This window comes from Drosophila kikkawai, chromosome 3R (assembly GCF_030179895.1).
Source record: "Drosophila kikkawai strain 14028-0561.14 chromosome 3R, DkikHiC1v2, whole genome shotgun sequence".
Lineage (NCBI taxonomy): Eukaryota > Metazoa > Arthropoda > Insecta > Diptera > Drosophilidae > Drosophila > Drosophila kikkawai.
The window spans coordinates 25,884,999-25,907,729 of NC_091731.1; the positions used below are offsets into that span (position 1 = coordinate 25,884,999).

Sequence of the window (22,731 nt, forward strand, 5' to 3'; positions counted from 1 at the left end):
ACAGAGCCTCTACTCACGTAATTCAGCTAACTTTTTCGTATTTTTGTGGTTAGATAGCACAATTTAGCTTATTCGACTTGCTGCGAGAACAAATACGAGTATTGTATAATAATTACACGAACTTTTCCTCCGTTATGCTGCGGCCCCAAAAATGTTTTTTTTTTCAGTACACACAGACACACCACACACGCGCGCGACGACGAAACCGTTCGTTCGTTCCGTTCAGCGTTAGAGGTGAGATAACTTCGATGGCAACTAGAGATGCGAGAAATATTTAAAAGTATCAATATATCGATATTTTTTCATAAAAATAAATATTTTTATCCAGGGTATTCCCTAGGAGTAATGAATGAATTAGGGTATTCCCGTGACGACTTACTGAAAATATTGCATCAGAAAACAGCAGTTCCAATAAGAACTGATGGAATTATCGGTTAAGTAAAGCAAAGTTTAGCCGATATTATTATTATCAAGTTTTTCAGAAAAGGAAGCGCCACGTTTAATCTTTTCTCTCCTGTTTTTAAGATATACGAAATTCTGTCCATTTCAGTTGATTTTTTATGATGTCTTATAAAAATATATTGAATGGGTTCTAAGACGATTATTTTTACAGTAGCATAAGCATTCACCACAACATACTTGATCACTAATCAGTGATCACTTGTTCTGATAAACACAACTATACAGGCTTCAAGGGAATACCCTTGATGTATCATCGATGCGATAGTTTTACAATATTTTTACAACACATCAACAGGATTAGAGGTGACAAAGCCATTAAAAGTCAAAACTACCAACTATCGATTGTTTTATAAAGCAATACATCGATACAATCTATGTTATATCCTGTAACCGATGAATTAATTCGTCGATAGTCAACCGAATTGTTAATACAAAATATAATATAAAATTAATTTAATTTAAATTAAAAAGTACGTTTTATATTTCATTTACGACTTTACAGCGAACATTGATATTCCTCCACCTGTAGTTCCAAAAAATACTTGAAATGCAGGTTTATCTTATTTCCAATTTGACTAATTATTTATTAATTATTTTTTCCATTTCCTTTTACCCTATATAGTTAAAAACACCCATCAAACCCGCGTAATTTCCCTTCAACAGGAGTTGCACAGTCCGGCAGCGCTGGTGGCTCGAGACTCACATTCTGGCAGCGCCTGTTGCTATAGATTCAAAAGTCTGGCAACGCCACAAGATAAAGTCGCCGCCAGACTTCTCGAAAAAGGTATGTAAAATCGTGTCATTCCCCCTTCTTTTCCGTCAAATTAGGTTATTTTTAAGTGTGATTGCAGGTAAAATTTAAATACAGCAGGAATTCCGACTTTTTAGAAAATTAAAGCAGACTTCATTTAATTTAGCTTTTACTACATATAAAGTGTTGTTTTAATATATGTCAATTTTACTTTCTGATAACTCTTATTTGCCATCCCTGTCAATAAAATGGTGAAAACGCGTTCTTGTTTGTTCAAGTGTGACCAGAGGCCTCGAAGGATAAAAGGTACTTTTTCTGGCAAATGTCAGCATTATTGTCGGAAGCAGCGAACGGTCGAAGTAAATAATCTTAAGCGGCGATTGCTTGTGTCGGGCGAATCGCGAAGTAAAGTGCAGCAGCAAAACATAGTTGAAGGCGAATTAAATTTAAATGTAAGGACCACGACCCAAGTGTTGCATGTTGAATAATAAATAGGCAGATTGCCCCTGTAGAGCAAAGATTTTCCGTGAGCGACTTTGCGCAGAGCGAAAGGAAAAGCGGTTAGCGAAATCGAAGTCCAAGAGGAAAATGTAATACACAAAGAGTGAAAAGCCAAATTGTTGTTAACAACGCGCGCGCGTGTGTTTGTAGCTGTGCGAGTGTGAGTGTGTGCGATAGTTGTTGTTTAGTTTGGTGAGAGAGAAAAACGAAAAAAGGGCGTCGCAGTTTGAAAATTTATGTGTGCATAAAAAATCAAGCGCTGCAGCAGCCAAAAACTACAAATCGAAAAGGGAGAGGCGAGGAGACGGCAGTGAGAGAGAGAGAGAGAGAGCGCACAGAGGAGAGTGGAAAAAGAGCGGAGAGACAGCGGGGTGGCTGCATTACCGTTAAAACCGCTGCTGTCGTTATTGTTGTTGCAAAGGTGAGTGCGTGCCGAATATTGTTTATAGTTCAAAGTTGCTTATTTAAGCCACAACCACACCCACACGCTCACGTACTTGCGGTCCACGAACGTGTGTGTGTTCTTTTTGTTTTAAGGTTGTATTTTTGTTAACAATTCTCAAGAGTTTTATTGAAAAAACGTTCGAGTTTTTGGGTTCCCAAAAATTGATTTTCCTGAAGGTTATACCCAAATAATGTAAAATGAACTTTTAAAATTTCGTAAAAATCATAATATTTTCAATCATACAAAAAACTAAAATTTAATAAAAAATAGTATAAAATATAAAACACCTTCTACAGTATTGAATAATTAAATTTATTACTAAGGTGCCTTTTATATTCGCGCACTGCGGTTTGACGATAAACAATAGTTGGCGCTCAGATGGCAATTAAGTTGTTAGAGATCCTATCAAAAGTTGGGGGATTTGCAAAAACCCCAGGCCCCCTAACTGCGCTCCTGGATGGCGGCGACACGGATGGCCTGGCTTTCGCTGCTCTGGCGGGGCGACTGCACTTTGATTACTATAACTATTCGCCGCTTCCCGTCCCCCGCTGACATCTGCATAACACAATTAAAGTTAATCACAACTTCAATTCAATTCATCGCAGTGAAGAAATGCGTTTTGTGGCTTGGCAACTAACCACACAAAACGTATAAATATATCGCTAGCGAAGGCAAGTCTTGATCAACTAACTCACTTAGCTGCACATTTCTTCTGTGAGATCTTTAGCAAGTTTTTCATTTGATAGCCTCTTCTTCCTGTTTATTATTAGTATTATTATTATCTTTTCTCGCTTTTGTTGTTACTCGGAGACAGGCACGGTTGATCCTACAACAACACGTTTTCGTCTGCAATTGAATTAAATTCAAACGGGAATAATAAATGTAAGCGGACTGAAAAGAATCGTCATTTTCAATGCGACTATTTTTGCACAGAGAGAAATAATTGTTTTGAACAAAAGTCAACGTTTAAAAATATGTATAATATTTATTAAATATTTACAGCGCTTATAACTTCCATATAAATAGTATCAACTCCCCTAAAAAAAGGCTAGCATTGATTTATTTCTTTACTTAATCTGGAGTCTTTATTTATTTATTAAATGGATTTATTATTACTTAATTATGTTAATAAGTATTATAATAAAGGACTTAAACCTCTCTCTGCCCAATCTATTGTGTTAATACTTAAAAAATCGATCTTTAAATAAGTAACATTGACCTACAAACACATATTAAACTAACATTTTGTATTTTTATTTTTTTCTGTGTAGCCTTCTCGCTCGCACTCGTTTGCTTGGCAGCTATTTTTGGGGCTGTGTTTATATTATTTATTTAATTTCGTGTGCAGATCAACCTTCTCTTTTCTCTTGTTTTTTTTTTCCACCAAATAATCTCTTTTGGCCTGTGACAACTGATGGTTTAATTTATGAGACTCTGGGCGCAGGCATATAATTATATATACATACATATCATCTATATCAGCATATCAAATTGTTCATTGAAAAATTCTATTGCCCAAATGTTTAGAATTTGTTTGGAAATTGGCGTAGAGCATGAAAAAGCCATTTCTCCCACTTTGTTGCCAACGGCGCCACAAACACTTGCCTTGCCCACACAGGCAATATCTGAATATATATGTATATATTAGGCATTTTGAGAGCCCGACAGAGTGCGAAGACCTAGACATCAGCCGGTGATGATGACGTCAACAGGCAGGTGGGTGGTGGGTTGGAGATGGATTATGAGAGAGCAGATTAACACATTCCAAAGATGCAATCTGTGCAGAGGTTTGTTGGCTCAAAGGAGAGGCAGCATTTCAAAATAACCGAAAATCATGTGGAGAAAATTTGAGGTAAAATCACAGCCATTTATTTTGTTTCAAAATGTTGATGATTGCGATTATATCTCTTTGGTGGTTTAATGGGCATAACAAATGCTTAATTTAGACAATTTTTCGTGGGACTCGATTGGTTTTTGGGGGTGGGCGAAAGTGGTTTGAAATAACTTTGGAATTTATAAATATCCATTCAATTACAATTGGTAAAAATCAATAAATCCTAAGTGAATTAGTATAGAATAAACTTATATTTAACTTCTTTAATATTTTTAGTATATAGAGGTAATTCCTTTTTATGACCAAATCTGTTTTTTAATAGGAAACTTCATAAAATGCACATTTCCTGAAAATAATTAAACTGGGAATTTTTCACATAAAAAAGACAATACGCCCTCTTTTTGGTGTCGTGGAGATAAATGATTATTCCCCATGAAATACAAACGTTAATTATAATTTACCCCTATGCGGATACGGGTGTTTTTATCAATTTTCAATACCCATCCCACATTGATTGATCAATTCGCTTTCAATCATTAATTTTCCACATTAATTTTCTTCTACATTTGCTTTTCTTTTGCTTTCTCACAACCTTGATCGAAAATGAAATCAAGTTTCTCTCGATAAATAAAGAAATAAATGAGTTTCGGATGTGACCGAGTCCCAGTTTTTCGTTTCTGCGACTTCCAAATCGCATTAATCTCCGAATATCGTGCATTATGCAATATAATCAGAGCATAAAAAAAAAAGAAAACAACCACGAAGGCACGCAAATTATTTGCATATTTAATTAAGTTCGCTTAAGCCGCAAAAACCAAATAAAAGCAGAGGGAAATTCGTGTTGGGTTTTATTTTGTTCTTGAACTTCTCGCGAACCCATTCGATTTGTTTTTGTTTTCCCCACGTTATTTCTTTCTGTTTATCCTCACTTATTTATTCGCACCACCGTTGTTGTTTTGGGCGTGTGCCCAAAAGAGAGGCGGGGAGAGAGAGTGCCAAATAATACTAGAGAGGAGAGCCACGTGGGGACCCGGCTCTTTGAATGGCTTTTGTCCTAGCAACAAGCTAAACCGACGCACCCAAGAGAAAATATTCAAAATGCTATGCTTTTCCGCCTGATTAGCCCTTTTTCGCTTAGCCAATAATTAAAAGATTTCCCTAGATAACCCAAAACAAACACATAAACTAGCTTGTTAGAGGAACCCATTAAGTTTTCTTATCTACTTTTTATTTATACTTCAAAGGAATGGTCAAGATTATAAACAAAAACCTTTAATTCCTAGCTGCTGTTATCCTACAGAAATGTATATTTTCTGGAGCTTACAACTAAAGGAATAACCCTCAAGAAATCCCCCCAGATAACCCAAGTTAATCGCATTTCCGACTTGTAAAAAACCATAATCATCTGCTACTACCATGTATTTCTTTTTTAAAATGCTTGTTACTTTGTGTTCTTACTATATGAAGCAATAAACCCTGATTAGATTTGTCTGAGAATTTTTTTTCCCACTTACCAGCTAATCTTTCTGATTGCGTTTATTAATCATAATTGACTGATAAAAGGATGTTAACTTCTTTCTTTCACATTTCTTTATTTAACACAATGTGTGCAGCTATAACAAACGTTGACTTTTCAAAGGAATTCAGCGCAAAATACGCAGAAATAAGCGCGGGAGCGAAATTTCTTTTTTAGATTAAAGTTCAGTAGCCAAGGTAAAGTTAGAATTATAATGGTCTTCGTTTGACTGATGATGTCAGGCATGCAAATTGATATTAAATACATTTAATTAGAGCTTTTGGCTAGACGAGACTAGGTATTTTGTGGTCTGTTTATTCATCAATTCGTAGAAATCAAGAAAACTAAGCATTAGATCTCATGATCAAAGTGGGGTACATTTTCCGGAGGAGTGCTTCTCAAATGAGTCAACCACTTGAACAAGATTTCGCTAGTAAACAATACGCATTTAAAGCTTTCTTTGTTCTACAATGAACTTCTAGGGAAAGTGTTGCCTGCCGGTGTGTTTTTGTTATGAATGAATGTATCTGTATCTCCCGTATCTGTATCTCGTGTTTGAGGTGACTCATCTGCTCGTTTGAAATATGCTCGACGAGCTGACCAAATATGACACTGACCTTATAAGTTTAACTATAGCGCTATTATTGCCGCAGTGTTACTGGATGTTTTTGCTGTTGCTGCTGCTGCTGTTGCCGCTCTGGTGGCCGTCCCACTATACATAAGTTTCAACAACTTCCGTTGTGAAAATTTACACATAAATTGTTAAATTGTTTTGCACAAACACTAAAAAGAGACAAGCAACAATGGAAACAGTTGTTTTCACTTTCACCTTTTCAGCTGTGCTCATGGCTGTGGGCGAAGGAAAGGGTTGAGGACACTTGTCAATCAATAATTTAATTTTTGATACATGCAACACATGGAAAAAAATAAATGAGGAAGACAGGGGTGACGACACAATGGCTGGGAAATGTCAGCGGTTTTGGGTAATGGAAAAGGCTTTTAACATGGAAGCTGATGACAAAGGCGTTGCTTAAATATAAATATATTGTTATTTCATATTGACAGATTTGCCATCCATTAGGATAACAAAGTAAAAGTACAAATTAAAAGAACTTTCTATTTGTTTTTGCATTATCATAAATTAAATAAGTTCTGTTATAGCTGTAATAGCTGTTCAAAAATAACATTTTTAGATGGTTTAGACTAGTAAGGTCTTTTGTAATACCCCCCCTATTGTTTTACGTGTAAACATTTAGTTGAGAACAATTTAAATTCATCAACCGAATGCGATCAACGTCAGCGGCAGTCGTAAATGAATCATTCCGATTTGGGGGCTCGGGTGGCTGGCTTGTTTTTGACGGAACACCCCACCTCATGCTGTGTGCTGCTGCTGGCTCCTTCCAACCGTTGAGCTCGCAAAAAACATGTTTTTGATTTTTTTTTCCCCCCTGTTTTTGTTCTTTTCGAGCTTGGTCTTTTGCTTCAAGTCCCCACTCCCCAGAACAATGACCAAATTAAGCATAAATATATATGTATAGTATGGTATATGCCAAGTTAGCAGCGTGCTTTGTATTTTCCTTTCCGGTTTTCTCGGTTTTCATGAGTTTAATATTTCATGCACGACACTCGCAGCGTTTCATTTGTTTATATTTACTTTATTTATTTTGTCGTATTTGCATTTTAGTCATGCGAACAGCGACTGCTTTTATAATTTTTTTTGCTGACGGCGTTTGCGGGTGGTCGGTCAATTCATTGAACATTCGGTGTAAAAATGTTAAGCAGGTTGATCTTTGTGTCCGATGATTCGGTGAGTAATATCAACAACAGCTGAACAAGCTGTTGAACAAAAAGAAGACACGACGACAGCAGCGCCAGGACTGTGACACAAAGTCCAAGAGAGCAATGAACACGTGTAAGAAGAGCTAGCTAATGGGGAAATCGAATGATTTTCGGGTTTATTTTTAAAGGAAATGCTTATGAAAAACGATTCGAGGAAAGCTCGCGCACACGACTCACCTAGAATTAAATCTTATTTATCTAACAAGAGGACGGGGGTCGGAAAAATTGTCACATTTTTCGTAGAATAAATTCAATGAGCAATTTGCCGATGTGTGCTAATCAATTTAGCATCTGTCCCACGACTCGTTGGCCAATACAGAAGAAATTGGCAGAAACAGCTGACTCAAAGTGACAATCACAAAATGTGATAGAATAACAAGTTTTCAGGAAACATATGCAGCGAATATAAATGGATCTATTTAAAATACATCTGTATTTTTAAGTGAGTTTCACTCAATAAAATGTTACAAAATGCCTTTTAGGTAGTCAGAATGCAAAGTCATGGCTCAAAACAGGTTTAAGAAATATTTGAATATTGTTTAATACATAAAAAGCTTTCTAGAAAAGCACATAAATAGTGGATATATACTGTTTAAATCATATATACTCTAATGGGTTTGTTTTAATGATAGTTAAGAAGTGTTTTTCCTTTTTTTGGATTAAGTTCTTTATAAATGCATGTAATATATAGTAATATATTTACACAAAGTCTTCCAAGAAATTATGAATCACCTTTAAAGAAATAAATAAAAAAAGTTTTATTCGTAACTGTTTCGGATTTCTTGAGCCTCCGACACCCGTCTTAAAGTTCAACACAGTGTGTCTCGTCTGACAAATGCCGTGACACCATAAAATTGATGTCCGAACCCAACTCAACCTCTTTCGTTTTCCAAACTCTCTGGTTGCCATCGAAAATGTTATTGACCCGCAGCAAATTTCAATTAAGGCGATTCGCCCAAAATGAAATGACGAAACAATCCGCTTTAGGGCGTGGTCGTTGCGGTATAAAAAAATAATTGTATGCATAATTTCCCAACAATTTATCACCGGGTTTTGAGCAATTAGTTAATGTGCAAACAATAATTATTATGTGTGTTTGTTGTTATTTAGCTAAATATATTGTGTAATGAGCAGCGCCAAAATAGATTAACCCGACGATTGACTTTGAATTGTTCGTTATTGGATTAAATAATTTACTTGGGAGAAACCGAATTAAATTGTTTTCCCTATTGGGAAGTTGCTAATGAAAAATTAAACACCGTCTGGAATTACATTGTTATGTGAGAATCTTTTTCATAGCAGCAGACAGCGTTTTATCTTAACCAACTTATCTTAAAAATATTTTAAGGCTGCAGTAAATAAATCCTAATCTGTGGCTAATGCCAGTTCAAGAACTTTTCGATCATCCGACAGACAGACACAAACCTTCACCTGTAGGCGAGGTCAAGGATTCAGTGGTTCGATAAGCTTTAAATTTATATAAACAAAAAACGAAGAAACAACCAAGTAATAAAAAAAAGAGCACCCACAGCTGGCTGTTTGTGTGGAAACACGCCATAAAATAGTTTCAAATGTGTCATGAGTTATGGCCGAAACATCAGCAGGGCAACTAGAAGTATCTGCCAAGTTTTCAGCACAGCATCACGGTGGCCCCACATGCTGGACTCGTGCTGCGAGTGTATCTCAAAGAAAGTGGCACAAACCAATTGCGTTAATGGGTAGCCGCAGCGGAAGAGAGAGCTCTGGAGAAGGGGGATGGGACAAAAAGTAGAGAAATAGCCATACAGAGTTTGCCAGAAAGCATTAGATAACTGTCATAAAGGTAATTGCCTGGCTGACTACTAATACTACTACTTGCTGGTAACTGAAAAACTTTTTCCGCACCACAAAAACCGCAGAGGAAAACAAAACGGGAGAGGAAAGTAATACGAGAATCGATTGGAAAATACTTAGTTTTTCCCTTAAAACAATCACTTGAATAGATTTCACTTTACAGTGACATTTAAAAAAATTAAGCTTTAATAATGACAAGGCAAGAAAAATAATTGCCCATCTATTGGATACCAATAAAGATAATATATTGATTTTTGGACTGGCATAAAAATTCGGTTTACTGACTAATAACAGCCAAAAGGAATTGCCTTTAAAGTTATATTTTAAATATTTTGAAATACAAACGAATAAGAATTAACTGGAATATTTATATATTATACTAGAAAATATTTTGTTTAGATAAATAAAAAAAGAAACAACTTTGTTATCAGCTCTATAATATAAATAATTCGTAAGCAAAAGTCTGATATTGCCAGCTACGATACCCACTATTAATGACTCACAAACAAATGCATTTATTTCCTATTTTACAGGAAACATTATTTGATCTGTTGAACGTGTCTAATAATATACAAATAAGTATATTCTTGTCTTTAAATGAAAAGTTGCTAGGAGGAGGAGTCATTCCGAGACACTCACCTCTATATACTCAATTACGTGAGTGTGTATCCACACAAATAATGATATCAGGTTTCCTTCAGTCGCTGCCCTCTGATTATTAAGAAGGTGAATCAAATTGTTATATTTACACACTCGATGTGGCACCTATTGGATGGACGTGGGTTTAGCCAACACCTGAGGGCGAGGGCTGATTAATGTCAGGTGTGTGGGCTTGTTGTGGACATTAGATAAGACCTAAGCACGGTCAATTGATTGCCAATCTTACTGAGAAAAGCTTGTAGCGCTAATAACTTCTATTTGGCAAAGAAAAACATGTGTGGGATGAGTAGAAATCAGGAAATATGAGTGGGGAAACAGAGTGGAACTTTTTTTGCAGTGACTTGTGGCATTTACTAAAGCTAACTAGCTTTACTTTACAGTGATTAATATAATGGCTGTTTTAAGATTTTACTAAAGAAAGATAGTAGGATGTATGTTCATATGCAACATTATTAATCAACATTTTATAAAATAAAACCTAAAGGAGTATACCTATTTTTCTTTAACCAAATAGCTTAGAAGACCTTAGTTTCGGGGTCATCAGCAAACGGATTATCTACCTGAATTTATCTTTATGTGGAATATTTTTATATGTTTTTCGCATTTCACAATGAACCTTAAATTTTGAGAAATCTTCTCGTTCACCTGGCGCTATCTCTCTCACGTTGAACTCTGTATGAGTTACCGGGAAAACGCAAAATCACTTTTTGTTTTCTGGCCCGTTCTTTTCGGGTTTGTTTTGGTTTCATTTGTTTTGCGGTAATTAGAGGCCGGGTGCTTGACCATAAATCAAATTTTATCTTATATTTTACGTTGCTGAATCACTTGAAGATTTCTACCTGGAATGTTTGCTAATTATTTCTAGCAACATGTTGAAAACATTCATTAGCAACATGTTGAAGTCTTGGAAACATGTAGCTAATGGAAAATGTTTTTCTTTTCTTTTTTTTTTCGTTATCTAAACGATTTGGCTTCAATTTGAACTCGTGTAACCCACTAATTATGCCAGATAGTGAAAGAAATTTCCCCTCTCACTTTTCTGACTTACACAACAATGCCGCTGCCAGGGGCTGATTGATTGATAAATAAGGTTTGTAATTAAAATACAATTGCTATATGGCTGATATCGTTGGGTGGCAGTTCGAAAATAGATCTGCTGGGGATCCATTGCAAGCGATAATAAGCTTATTGGAAATGACAAAAGCGTTTCTGTTTTCCTTTCGACTTTTTCTGCGGTTGCGACTGCGGTGGCTGTCGATTATGACAGTACCAAGTGCGCTTATCTAAAGCGAAAAATAAAAATAAAACGTCGCAATGTTGCGCAAGTTTTTTGGTTTATTTGTTACCCTAGCAAAAAGTATATTTGTTTTGCTACCCTGTGTTGAATAGAAAGTAAATTTCAGTTAAATGAAACTTTCAAAAATAAACTAACCAAGCTTGAGTTGGTTTTGTAAAGACGATCTTACAGGTTCTGTGCATATGCAGCTTTTGTTGCTACTAGAATTCCCAAATAAGTTGCTCAGCATATAACTAGTGTTGATAATAAACAATGGCTGTGTCTGAGAGCAACTACTGCTTGAATATTACCTGTTTTCTATAACTATAAATATTAAATTTTAATAAATTAAAAATAATTCTTCTTCTGACGAAAATAACGTAAAAATATAAGTCTTCCTACATCTTAAACTGCATTCAACAGTTTTGCTCTACCAAATTATCAACAGTTTAAATTTTGTGGGAATTAGTAGAGTGTAAAAAAAAAATTCACCAAAGTATTGTATGTTTATCTTGGTTTTCATGTGTTGGGTGAATCACGGCTAGCTCACGACACCTGCCAGGTGCGCTCTCGCCCCACCGTTTACACACTTTTACACCTCCCTTTCAGCACCCCCTCCTTTTCGCCACCCCATTCTTGTATCTGGCAACGAATGAGAACAAAGTCGTCAGCCACAATAAAAAAAAACGCTAGCTGACTGGCAGGCTACACTTTACTTTACCTTTGGCTTGTCTCGCGAATGGCAATTTAAACACCTGCAACAATAAAACACCACGCAAAATGCTGAAACAACAACAAGAGCAATCAGTAACATCTATAAAAAATACATTGACAACATTGCGTCTTGTTAAATTGTTGAGGTAATGGGGCAACAGTCAAAAGTTTACGCTCTTGTTTTTGTTTTCTTTGGCCTCTTTTCCATTTGCCTTTTACGGGTTTTGGTTGAGCAAACTTTGCAGTTCTTCATGGCAAGTTCAATGGTTGTTTGTATACTTTATAAATGTATATATAAACGAGTATATGTATGTATTACTTAATACCCTGACCTGGGCAACATTTATGATACTGTCGGTTGGAATCCGCTCTTACATAAGCGGCCCCGCAGAAGAAACACAGTGTGACATTCAGCAGAAGTGGTAAGTAACGATAAGGAATTTTTAAGTAGAAGTACAACATATATACAGAAAAAGTGAAATATTACTTGTGAGGAGAAGAACAAGATCAACAGGGAAGGGAAAACAGGAAAACTAAGGGATTTGAATAGTTGTTTAAAATACTTTTAAGTTTAATTCGATGCTTAATCTAAAAACAAACCTTTGAATACACAAAAAAATGACTCATTTAAGAACAATTGTGTAGGAAACTTGAGACAGCTTTCCGCTAAATTTCATAGCTTAAATCGTCTTGAACTGTAGGAACAAATGACCGCAGTCTAATTGGAATTAGAGGCGCTTCATGATGTCATTTTGAATTCAAATTACTACAGACAGTCGGGGTACTGGGTACTGAGCACTGTCTACAACATTACTTAGATGGCAGAAATGTGGACCAAAGTCTATAAAAAGCTTTTCAACAGCATTCTGTCTAATGATGGAATTACTCTCAGTTGGGCGTAAGTATGTGTATAGGGTGGAAATGCAAACGAGACCGAGAGTCGGTCTTGTAATTACTTGTTGACTGGCTGACTGACTGGCTGTCTCGTTGTCTGTATGCACGACGGACTTATAATTTAATGCTGTTCCTTATATTTATAATCCAGCCGTGGTGACCTTCACAAACGATAAGCAGCAGCAGCAGCTGTGCTCCAAGATGCTGTATGCGCTGCGGCTGGTCGGGATGCCCATTAGACATGTGCCTTTCCCAATGTCAGAGTCATTAGGAAAATGCCTTAGCATAATTGAATCTGCATTCAAAGTCTGTAAAAATGCATGTTTTCTGACGGAACAAACAATAAAACGGAAGAGTGTGTTGACAGAGAATGTATAAATAATAATTTGTTAGATTGAAAATCTCTTAAGAAAACCCCAATGATGTAAGGGAATGTTTTAACTTTTAAGAAATTTTCATAACTGTTGATGAGTCATGTATTATACTAAAAGCAAAGGGCCACAAAGATTTAGGGGAAATATTATATAACCTTTTTATGTCAATAGTAGGTGAACTTTGAAGCTATTACTTTAATATCCAGATATCCAGATCTTAAAACTCTATCTCTGAACTCTGCTCACTTCCCATTGTCCTCTATCTCCCATTCAATTCCTTTCTCAGAGATATGGAATGCGGAAGTTACGCCCGATTTGAATCGCTTCCCATTGTTAGACCTACCGAGTGCGTTTGCACTCGAATACAGACAACACTGATAACCGAAGTAAACTGGCACTTAGTAATAAAAACAGTGACTCTACTGTGACTGGAACAAAACGGAATAATCATCTGCTGCTTCTTATCGCAAGAACTGCGACTTGTCCATATTTCTAAGCTGAAATCTTTGTACAAAGTCGGAGACGGCACGGGTTTAACCCGTGCCAAAGTCGCGAGTGCAATGACCCTGAACAATTTCTCAATGTGCATTGCAACAGTTTTTGTTTTTCTGTGCTAAAAGGTTGTTGATAAGACATTTTGAGAAGATTTGTGACTACAAAGTAAATTGCTTGTTTCTTATATTTTAATTGCAGTGTTAATGTTTTTATTTGAAATTTTTAATGACATATACAAAAAATAGCTTTTAATTTAATTGAACACTTTAAAACTGTAGTTATTATCTTAATAAAGATTATGCGTTTGAACCTAATAAGATTTTAATTGGTGTAAGAACTTAGACCTTTAGCTTCTTTAGGATTAAATTTTATTATATTTTAAACGATTTTAAATAGAAATGATGTTTAAAAGATGTTTAGTTAAGCTGTTGCTTACAAATTACAAGTTTATGAAAAGAGCGCACTTAAAATTCCCAAGTACGAATTTAGTGACTTTAGAAATCCGTTGACTTTCTAGTTAAAAAGTTAGCGTATTCCCTAGTCGCCTAGGCATTTCTTCCGTTTCCCATGATATATAATTTCAATGCGCTTATTATTATTTTGTTTCTGTTTTGTTTTCTGTTTAAACATCAGTCAGCGCACGAACAACAACAAAACAAAACAAAAAATAACACAGAAAGCGAATGAGCCGCGAGTCGCGGGAATAACAAAGCACGAAAAACAGAAGAAGGTTACAAAATACGTTGATTAAAATTCACAAACAAACCCAAAGAAGAAAGGGGCACAAAGAAAAATGATTATGCTCGTATTCAGACAGCAAAACGTCGTAGCTGAGGGAGGCACCACCTCCTCCCTTTCCCCAACCGACTTTCAGTGCCCCTGCCACCTATCAGTTGTGAGGCGCAGTCAAGTGCAGATGAGCATTTGGGTTGAAAGCGCAACGGACTGAGTATAAAGTCCATCTTTATCTCTCGTTTTACGTCCCCCAATTTATCTGTATTTATTTTTGCACTCTCTCCCATGCTTCCAGCTGTTATAACAAAAATAAGTGGGTAGCTTAACTATTATTAATCGTTAAAAACATATAAAACTCTTTTAAAATATTATTAAACTTTGAAAGGGTGTTATGTTTAAGAGAAATTTAAGTTTAGATAAGAGTTTTGCAAATCTTTTAACCAAAAATATTTGGATCTACTACTAAAATAAAGATTAATCTTACCTTTGTGGTACTTTCAAGCCTTGAGGTATTTCAAAAAATAGTAAAAGCATAAGCTTAATAACGACCAAGTCGATACCACGGCTCGCTGGCGGGCTTTACAATGCAAAATGATAGACTCTAAAAATGTCTGAACATAAGCGAGAGTGTGTGTGGGGGGCAAAGGAGGGATGAGCTTAAAGGGATTTACCAAACGGAAAATTACCCGAAAAATGTAAGGCGAGCGCACAGAGCGAGAGAGTGAAAAGCGAAACGAGAGTGGAAAAGTGCTGCCTGTGGATTCTCAATTGGTTCAAGTGAAGTAACAATGGGGTAGGTCTCCGGGCGGGTGTGAAAGTGGCCTCCATTAAAGCTGATTACGATCTGGAAAGGCAGAGGCAGTGAGCCGACAAAAGAAGGCAAAGATTAACCTAACCGACTCACTTGAAAGAAAGCAGACATTGATGTAATGGAATTCAAGACATTTCATCGGTTTTGGTTGGGGGATTAACCACAGGGGAATTTTATTTCTAGAAGGGAGTGTCAGCTATCAAGGATTATGTCTGACCAAGAGCTATGAAAATAAACAAAACAAAAATATTTGGGATCTTAAAATGAGAAAAATCGTTGGCTTTGAAAATGCTTTCAGACTATTGGCGCTATAAATTTGTTGGCCAAAGTAAACATTTAAAGGTCATTGCATTGATGTATACATATTGCACTAAACTTTTAGTGATAATTAGTAAACAATTTATACATTTGGCGGCTCAGATCATAGGGGTTTGCTTTTTTAATTCCATTATTTGCTATTTAAAACACTGTTAAAGGAAAGAGGAATTTAACTTTAATAAGGAAAATTCTGATATGCTGAAAACGAAGTACTTTTAAGTTAAAAATTCCTTGAAGTTTGTGTTTATTCGAATCTTCGATAGCTTCCATGTCAGACCTTAAGCTCTAGGATGTTATTTATTGATAAATATACCACCATATACATAGACGTTGTCTTGATAATTCTTATTTAACAATTTGAGAACCTAGCATGTGCTGACGCTGAAAAAAAAAAATAGAGGTGCGACTGAGGGCTGGCATTGTTTATTAATAACTCAATTGGGTGTGCTGGCAACGAAACAAACAGAAACAGACTCAAATGTATAAATGTTTATAATCAAGTTAAGTAAACAATTGTTATCATTGTGTGCCACCCTGATGATGATGATGATGATGCCTCCCTCTACGGGTAACGCTCCAACATCATTGTCATGCCGCCCATGGCACTTGAGTTCTACGTTTTTTTTTTCAGACGCCAATACTAACACGAATCAATCTATATATGGCTCGTCGATATAGTCGATCGGTAGCTATGGCGGGTATATAGGAATCTAAAGGCATTATCTATACCAAATTGCTACCATATCTGGCTAAGAGCACATATAGATTGTATACATATCGCAAGGCTGAGCACGAAGCACTTGAAGTGTGCCAGTGATGTCACTATTTTTGGCCATTTGAATTTACTTACAAGATGGTTTCCATCTGCCACCAGAGACTCTTTGTTTCCTATTAAACAACGCTAGGAATGCATATAATTTATTATTCTTGTTTATTCCGTGTGCTCCAGTTTTCTTCACACTTGTATATGTATGGAATGTATATATAATCGGATTATACACCGATTATCAGCTGGCGGACAGTTGATTCACCTTTAGACTTTTGCAATCTACATAGCCTAGAAAAATGCTTGAAAATAAATATTGTATTGTTGCTCATTGGGTGTCGTCTTTTGTTTCTTGTTTACTTGCAGCCAGCGGCGAAATCGTGGTCATTGAATGGCAGTATGCAATAATGGACTCTACGCCTAATGCGGCCCACAATCCGAACCAGAATCGGGATCTCCTAACGCTGCAGCCCCTGCGCCCGTCCCGCGGTTCCAGCTCTAATCTGCGCGCCAGTCGCTCTCCATCCGCCAGTCGAAGCACCGAGCAAAGTAATTACCAATTATGATCATTAGTCCTCCTCTCTGATTAGTAATCCGAATCCTCTTCCTCGAAAGAAATCATTATTCCTGTCCTTTCCTCCATTCCCCTTAGCAATAGCCCGGCACGCCTAATTGGATTGATTGGCCTGGGTTAAAGCTTGAGCTTCCTGCTGCTTATCGCCGGGTCTGGTGTCAATCTGGTGAAGCTCGATTTGGCTAGGCAACGCTGCTGTCTTATCAGTGGGCGTCTCATTCAATTTGTGCTTCCGCCATTAACTAGTTTATATAGCTGTAGGTTGAGCAGAATTTATGAATGAAGAAGAGCCCTTAAATAGTTGTTGATAATCTTGAACACTTAATTATTGGAGGTTTTCTTAGAGAGATTAAAAGTTCATAGTTAGGGGGATATTTAAATAGTTGAAGATTTAAATTGGTATAGAAAATTCGAAATTGGAATTGGTTTAAACATAGTTTTGATATAATGAATTTATTACATTGTATAAAAAATTTAAAATAACAATTTAAGCAAAGTAATCAAGTAGAAAAATATGAAATAATGTTAATAGTACTACTAGGTAAGCCATAGAAAATATTTAAGAAGATAATAGATTAAAGGAAGAAATGCAAAACATTTAAGATTAACCAAGGAAATGTGTTGTTCAGATAGATCATATAGAATCCAGAATCAGAACTAAGCTTTCCTTTCCATTTCTGTTATGCTTTCCCCATTGCTGTATGTTTTCCCATTAAATTTCACCCCATGACGATGGATGATGGTGATGAGTCATCCTCCCAGAAAGCCACAAAAGCCGCCCAGCTAGCAACAACCCCCTTTACGACCTTTACTACCCCCCATATCACCCCGCCGTTATGTTTGCACTGTTTCTGCGAGTTCTCGTCGGCATCAACAAGCTTACAAATATGCCATGAATTAATTAAATTTGAAAATATTATAGCCCACTTTTGAGTGCTTTTGAGTTTATTTATTTCCTTGTTTTCATTTGGACTCCTCTGCCGTAACATTTGTTATCTGTTTGTGTTTGACTTCGTTCACTTTACATGTTTCCGTTTATCTCTTTTTTATTTTTTCCTTGTTTAGCTTTGTAACCGTTGAATGTTAGCCCGCCTAACTACTAGCCACACTTGCAAATCAAACAATCCCAATCAGAATCATTGATAAATGTAGGTATAAAGAACACATACATTTATTTATTTATTTATTTAGCTAGTTGCCACACACTTTCACACTATATACTCATCACACACACTCACTGCTTAAACATAAACGGATTGTTGCCTATTTTTATTCTATTCGCAGCAAGCTATAAACACGCGATTTTAAAGTCTATTAAACGCCTGCCACCGCTTCTACTTGTCTCTCTATCTCCCTCTTTTCTTGCCCCACGCACAGGCTGTCTAGCTGTCAATCAAAAAAAGTGAAATAACTCACTTGAAACACTTATTCATCGCACACTCAACCTCACACTCACACTTGCAAAAAGCATACACAACACATGGCGCCTATGCGCATGCAACACTTTTTTTGCAAGCCTTGCGAAAATTGATTTAAAAATAAAACTCTTAAAAATAAATACAGTTAGCTAGAAAAATTGAAACGTTTAAAAATTATTTAACCAAATTATCCAGAAACAAACAAATACATTTGCCGACTTCAAATAAAAACTATAAAATGAAAAGCTAAATTTGTATAAATTTAAAATACTAATAATAATACTAAAATTAACACAAATATAAGATGAAATAAGAATCGCATAGAACCTAAACATATTTCTGTATTTTAATAATGATTTTAAAGAATTTTTTTAAATTGTTAAAGTGTTCATAATCTTAAATTCATTTCTTTCTTGTGGTTTCCGAAGTCTTACTTAATCTATCCAAGTATTCCAAATATTGCTTAACCAAAATTAAACAAATATTATCAAAATTTTCAAATTTGGTCTCTACTTTTTGAAATTTTAAAAAACAATCTTTAAGATTACTCCAATTTTTAAAGTATTTACTTAATTTCTCAAATAATAATTATACATTATTTAAGAGGTTTAAATAACCTATAAATATCTAAATCCAAAGCCAAAACGCTAAAACTAACTTTAACTTTAAGAACCAAAGAAAACTATTAAAAAAATCCAACATAATTTCACATTCAGCACACTTGCTACATTCCCTTTATAATTCCACGCCATATGACCAACTGAGCTAACTAAATGAAATATACAATTTAATAACTAAAATAAGTACCTACTAAAAAAAACGCATTCCATCAGCATCTCACAAACAGCACACTCTCCTCCACACGCTAAACATATTTTTTTGGAGCTAACCCAAACTGCGCCTCCCGACAAACTGAATTTAAGAACAGGGAAACCGCTGAGTAGACCCAGAGAATAACCCAACATCACGTACTTTTCTATGCGCCACAATTCGCCAGTGTCCCGGGAGCGTGCCAGCGAGGCAGCGGCAGCCACTCAGACAGCAGCAGCAGCGGCGGGCGGAACGACGGCGTCAGCAGCCGGAGGTGGAGGAGCAGCAACAGCTTCGGCAACAACTGGGGCAGGCGGCACTTCCGGATCCGGAACAGCCTCCGCGAACACGAACAGCAATTCCTCAGCCTCATCCAGCACAGTGGCAGCTGCACAGGCGGCTGTCTACAGCGGCGGCAACACGGTGACCGGCAGTTTGGGCAGCGGCGGGGTGGTGGCTCGTGGCTTCCGCAGCCACAGCCCCACCCATCGGCGGCGTAGTCGCGAACGCCAGAGACGCACCCATGGCTCTGATCAGGGCGGCCTGCTGGCCTACAGCGGTCTCGTTGGTGGCATCAACGACATGACGGATTTCCTGGGTCCAAATCAGGGCGGCGGCGGCGGTGGAGGAGGAGGTGGCGGTGGCAGCGCTGGCACTGGCAGCGGGCTGGAGGACTCACGGTTGTCTGGCAACGAGGACTACTATTCATCATTCGTATCCGATGAGTTTGACAGCAGCAAAAAGGTGCATCGCCGCTGCCATGAGCGCAGCTCAAGCGTCCAGGCCATTGACCGTTTGAACACCAAGATCCAATGCACCAAGGAGTCCATCCGTCAAGAGCAAACTGCCAGAGATGGTGAGTATTAAGATTCCAAAGAAAAATTCCTACAGAGAAGTATTGCAACTTTCCAACTTTATTTCAGATAATGTCAATGAGTATCTGAAGCTGGCAGCCAGTGCCGACAAACAACAGCTGCAGCGCATCAAGGTGGGTTCTCCCTTATAATCCTTAAATCCACTAAAAGCACAAAACCTAACCACTATCCCACTTGCAGGCTGTCTTCGAGAAGAAGAACCAGAAGAGTGCGCACAACATTTCGCAGCTGCAAAAGAAACTGGACAATTACACGAAACGGGCCAAGGATCTACAGAATCACCAGTTCCAGACCAAAAGCCAGCATCGCCAGCCGCGTGAGGTGTTGCGCGATGTGGGCCAGGGATTGCGCAATGTTGGTGGCAACATCCGTGACGGCATCACTGGCTTTTCCGGTTCGGTGATGTCCAAGCCGCGTGAATTTGCCCACCTTATCAAGAACAAGTTTGGCAGCGCCGACAACATCAATCAGATGAGCGAAGCCGAGCTGCAAGGCATGCAGGCGAATGCCAATGCCGATGTCCTGGCGGCCAATGAACGATTGCAGCAGGTGCCCGGTGCGGGCACTTCAACAGGATCGGGCGGTGGCGGTGGTCACAACAACAACAATAACACAGGTGGGGCTGGCAGTGGCACAGGCAAATTCAACAGTGACAACAGTGAATGCAGTAGCGTGACCAGCGAAAGTATACCGGCCGGGTAAGTTCCGAAGAGTATTTGATTTTTCTTGATTTAAATGTTATTTTCATATGAAATCAAAGAAACAAATTCGTACTTTGCGAACATCTATCCTAAGTAATCTAATTTTATATTTTTCTTGACAGTTCTGGCAAAAGCCAGTCGGGTGCCAGCCAATACCATATAGTGCTCAAGACATTGCTGACCGAGCTGGCCGAGCGAAAGGCTGAAAACGAGAAGCTCAAGGAGCGCATCGAACGGCTGGAGGTATGTGTATACATTATACATTTCTAGGGAAGCCAGGAAAGTCTAATCCTTTTATTCGTGTTCTATTTCCGGTAGACGGGCCAAAAGGAATTCAACAATCTGACCGCCACACTCGAAAGTGAACGATATCGTGCCGAGGGACTCGAGGAGCAAATCAATGACTTGACGGAATTACATCAGGTTCGTAGTTCGTAGTTCACTTGGCCGACACGCTGAGCTGACGCCTTGGCAGTTTGCCCAACATTCGTGCGATGCTCATGCCTTTGCCACCTCTCTTTGTTCCCACAGAATGAAATTGAGAATCTGAAGCAAACGATTGCCGACATGGAGGAGAAAGTACAATACCAAAGCGATGAAAGACTACGTGACGTCAACGAAGTGCTCGAGAACTGTCAAACGAGGGTAAGTTCGAGGCGCAACGCCCAAGTCCCCCCCAAATCCGTTTGCAAACACAGAATCTAACCGGAGCACTTGCTTGCTTGCCACACAGATATCGAAAATGGAGCACATGTCGCAGCAACAATATGTCACCGTCGAGGGCATTGATAATTCCAATGCACGGGCCTTGGTTGTGAAACTCATCAATGTGGTATTAACGATATTGCAAGTGGTACTCCTGCTGGTGGCAACCGCAGCTGGCATTATAATGCCGTTTCTCAAAACGAGGTAATAAGTTGGGAATGTGTATTGAATGGGAAATAACTGATAAATCGACAAATATATCGAAATATGCCATATCAAAAATATGATATATCGATTTTTTAAATATAGAAAAATATCAAATTTAACATTTAAAAAATGAAAAAATATTTGTGAATTTATTTGATATATCGACAAAACTATCGAAATATGCCATATCGAAATTATGGTATATCGAATTTATATATTTATCGAAAAATATCAAATTTAATATTTAAACAACTAACAAATATTTGTTAATTTATTTTTTTCGATTTTATTTTTACGATAAATCAAATTGTTTATTAAATTATCGCAAATATATCGCTACGTTAAATATTTTTACTTTATCGATATATAAATATTTGCTGTAATCCTTAGTAATATTACTTATTACTTCTATTTTTATTTTAGGGTTCGTGTTCTCACCACCTTTCTGTCGATATGCTTCGTTATCTTTGTGATACGACAATGGCCGGATGTACAGGATATAGGCTCGGGCCTTGTGCGGCATCTCAAGCAATCGCTGGTGGTCAAGTGAACTCTGCCTCCATCTCATCTACCGAGTAGTTCGTACGTTCTTTAGTTAGCTTAAGGTCTAAAGTGCTGCATACCTTGTATATATAGCTTATCGATGATAACGAGAATAACAATTATTATATTTTTAACTGAAATTGTATCAATTATCCATACGAACATACACTCACTCTCGAGGAACTGTACAAAAACATTCAACCAATCATCAAACACAATCTCGCATCAAATTTAGCAAAATTGATTTAAACTATGTATGTGTATGTATGTAAAAGTAACTTGAAAATGCTGACATGTCTCCGTGCATCACTCAACTACGTATATTTGAGCATACATAATATGTGTATGCATAACCTATATAAAATATATTTACATTACTATATTAAATGCTATTGAAATTATATATAAAATGAAAGTTTGTATAAATCCCCGATTTACTGTGTATTTATTTTGCACAACCAACCACATTGTACGTACGTAACGTTTGCCTAAAGAATGTAGCAACTTTCAAATGGTGGCCTAAATATCTAATTATAGATATATACCAATTTACACAAGTCGCCTAGGATAGTTCGAACAGCTGCCGTCTTTCCCAGCTTAGATCCAAAATAATTCCTAGAGGAGCGACAATTAAAGTTGAAAACAAATATATATATATATCTATGACAAACAAG

General features: G+C 37.2%; 2 protein-coding genes across 15 annotated transcripts in view; one reads left to right on the plus strand and one right to left on the minus strand.

Moving 5' to 3' along the window:
- gpp (DOT1 like histone lysine methyltransferase grappa) overlaps positions 1–230 on the minus strand; it is a 46,087-nt gene extending 45,857 nt beyond the window's left edge. For 5 of the 9 annotated variants that reach the window (XM_070287439.1, XM_070287437.1, XM_017175973.3 and 2 more), the window contains exon 1: positions 18–230. The gene's annotated coding sequence lies outside the window, so the exon portion shown is untranslated. The remainder of the gene's footprint in view (positions 1–17) is intronic. The other 4 variants (XM_070287442.1, XM_017175974.3, XM_070287441.1 and 1 more) reach the window with 2 other exon arrangements.
- Positions 231–1,530: 1,300 nt separating this feature from the next.
- On the plus strand, positions 1,531–22,490 carry Dmtn (transmembrane and coiled-coil domain 2 protein Dmtn). Of its 6 annotated transcripts, none has more exons than XM_017176205.3 (10): positions 1,531–2,135; positions 16,591–16,773; positions 19,214–19,882; positions 19,950–20,014; positions 20,082–20,599; positions 20,725–20,845; positions 20,921–21,025; positions 21,134–21,247; positions 21,336–21,511; positions 21,938–22,490. In XM_017176205.3, exons 2-10 carry the CDS (start codon positions 16,632–16,634, stop codon positions 22,062–22,064), a joined length of 2,037 nt encoding a protein of 678 aa, XP_017031694.1. In that variant the 5' UTR covers positions 1,531–2,135; positions 16,591–16,631; the 3' UTR covers positions 22,065–22,490. The 6 variants fall into 6 exon arrangements, with proteins under 6 accessions (XP_017031694.1, XP_070142900.1, XP_017031697.1 ...); XM_070286799.1 differs by having other exon boundaries at positions 1,531–1,665; XM_017176208.3 differs by lacking the exon at positions 16,591–16,773 and adding an exon at positions 17,864–17,946 and having other exon boundaries at positions 1,532–1,665; positions 19,050–19,882.
- Positions 22,491–22,731: the final 241 nt, after the last annotated feature.

What these genes read in the sequence shown, in the direction of transcription:
- Dmtn (XM_017176205.3), top strand. Translation starts at nt 16,632, where the DNA reads ATGGACTCTACGCCTAATGCGGCCCACAATCCGAACCAGAATCGGGAT. An exon ending in AGCGAAAGTATACCGGCCGG is followed by an intron (nt 20,600 to 20,724) that starts GTAAGTTCCGAA and finishes TTTTCTTGACAG; the next exon opens with TTCTGGCAAAAGCCAGTCGG. An exon ending in TCGAGAACTGTCAAACGAGG is followed by an intron (nt 21,248 to 21,335) that starts GTAAGTTCGAGG and finishes CTTGCCACACAG; the next exon opens with ATATCGAAAATGGAGCACAT.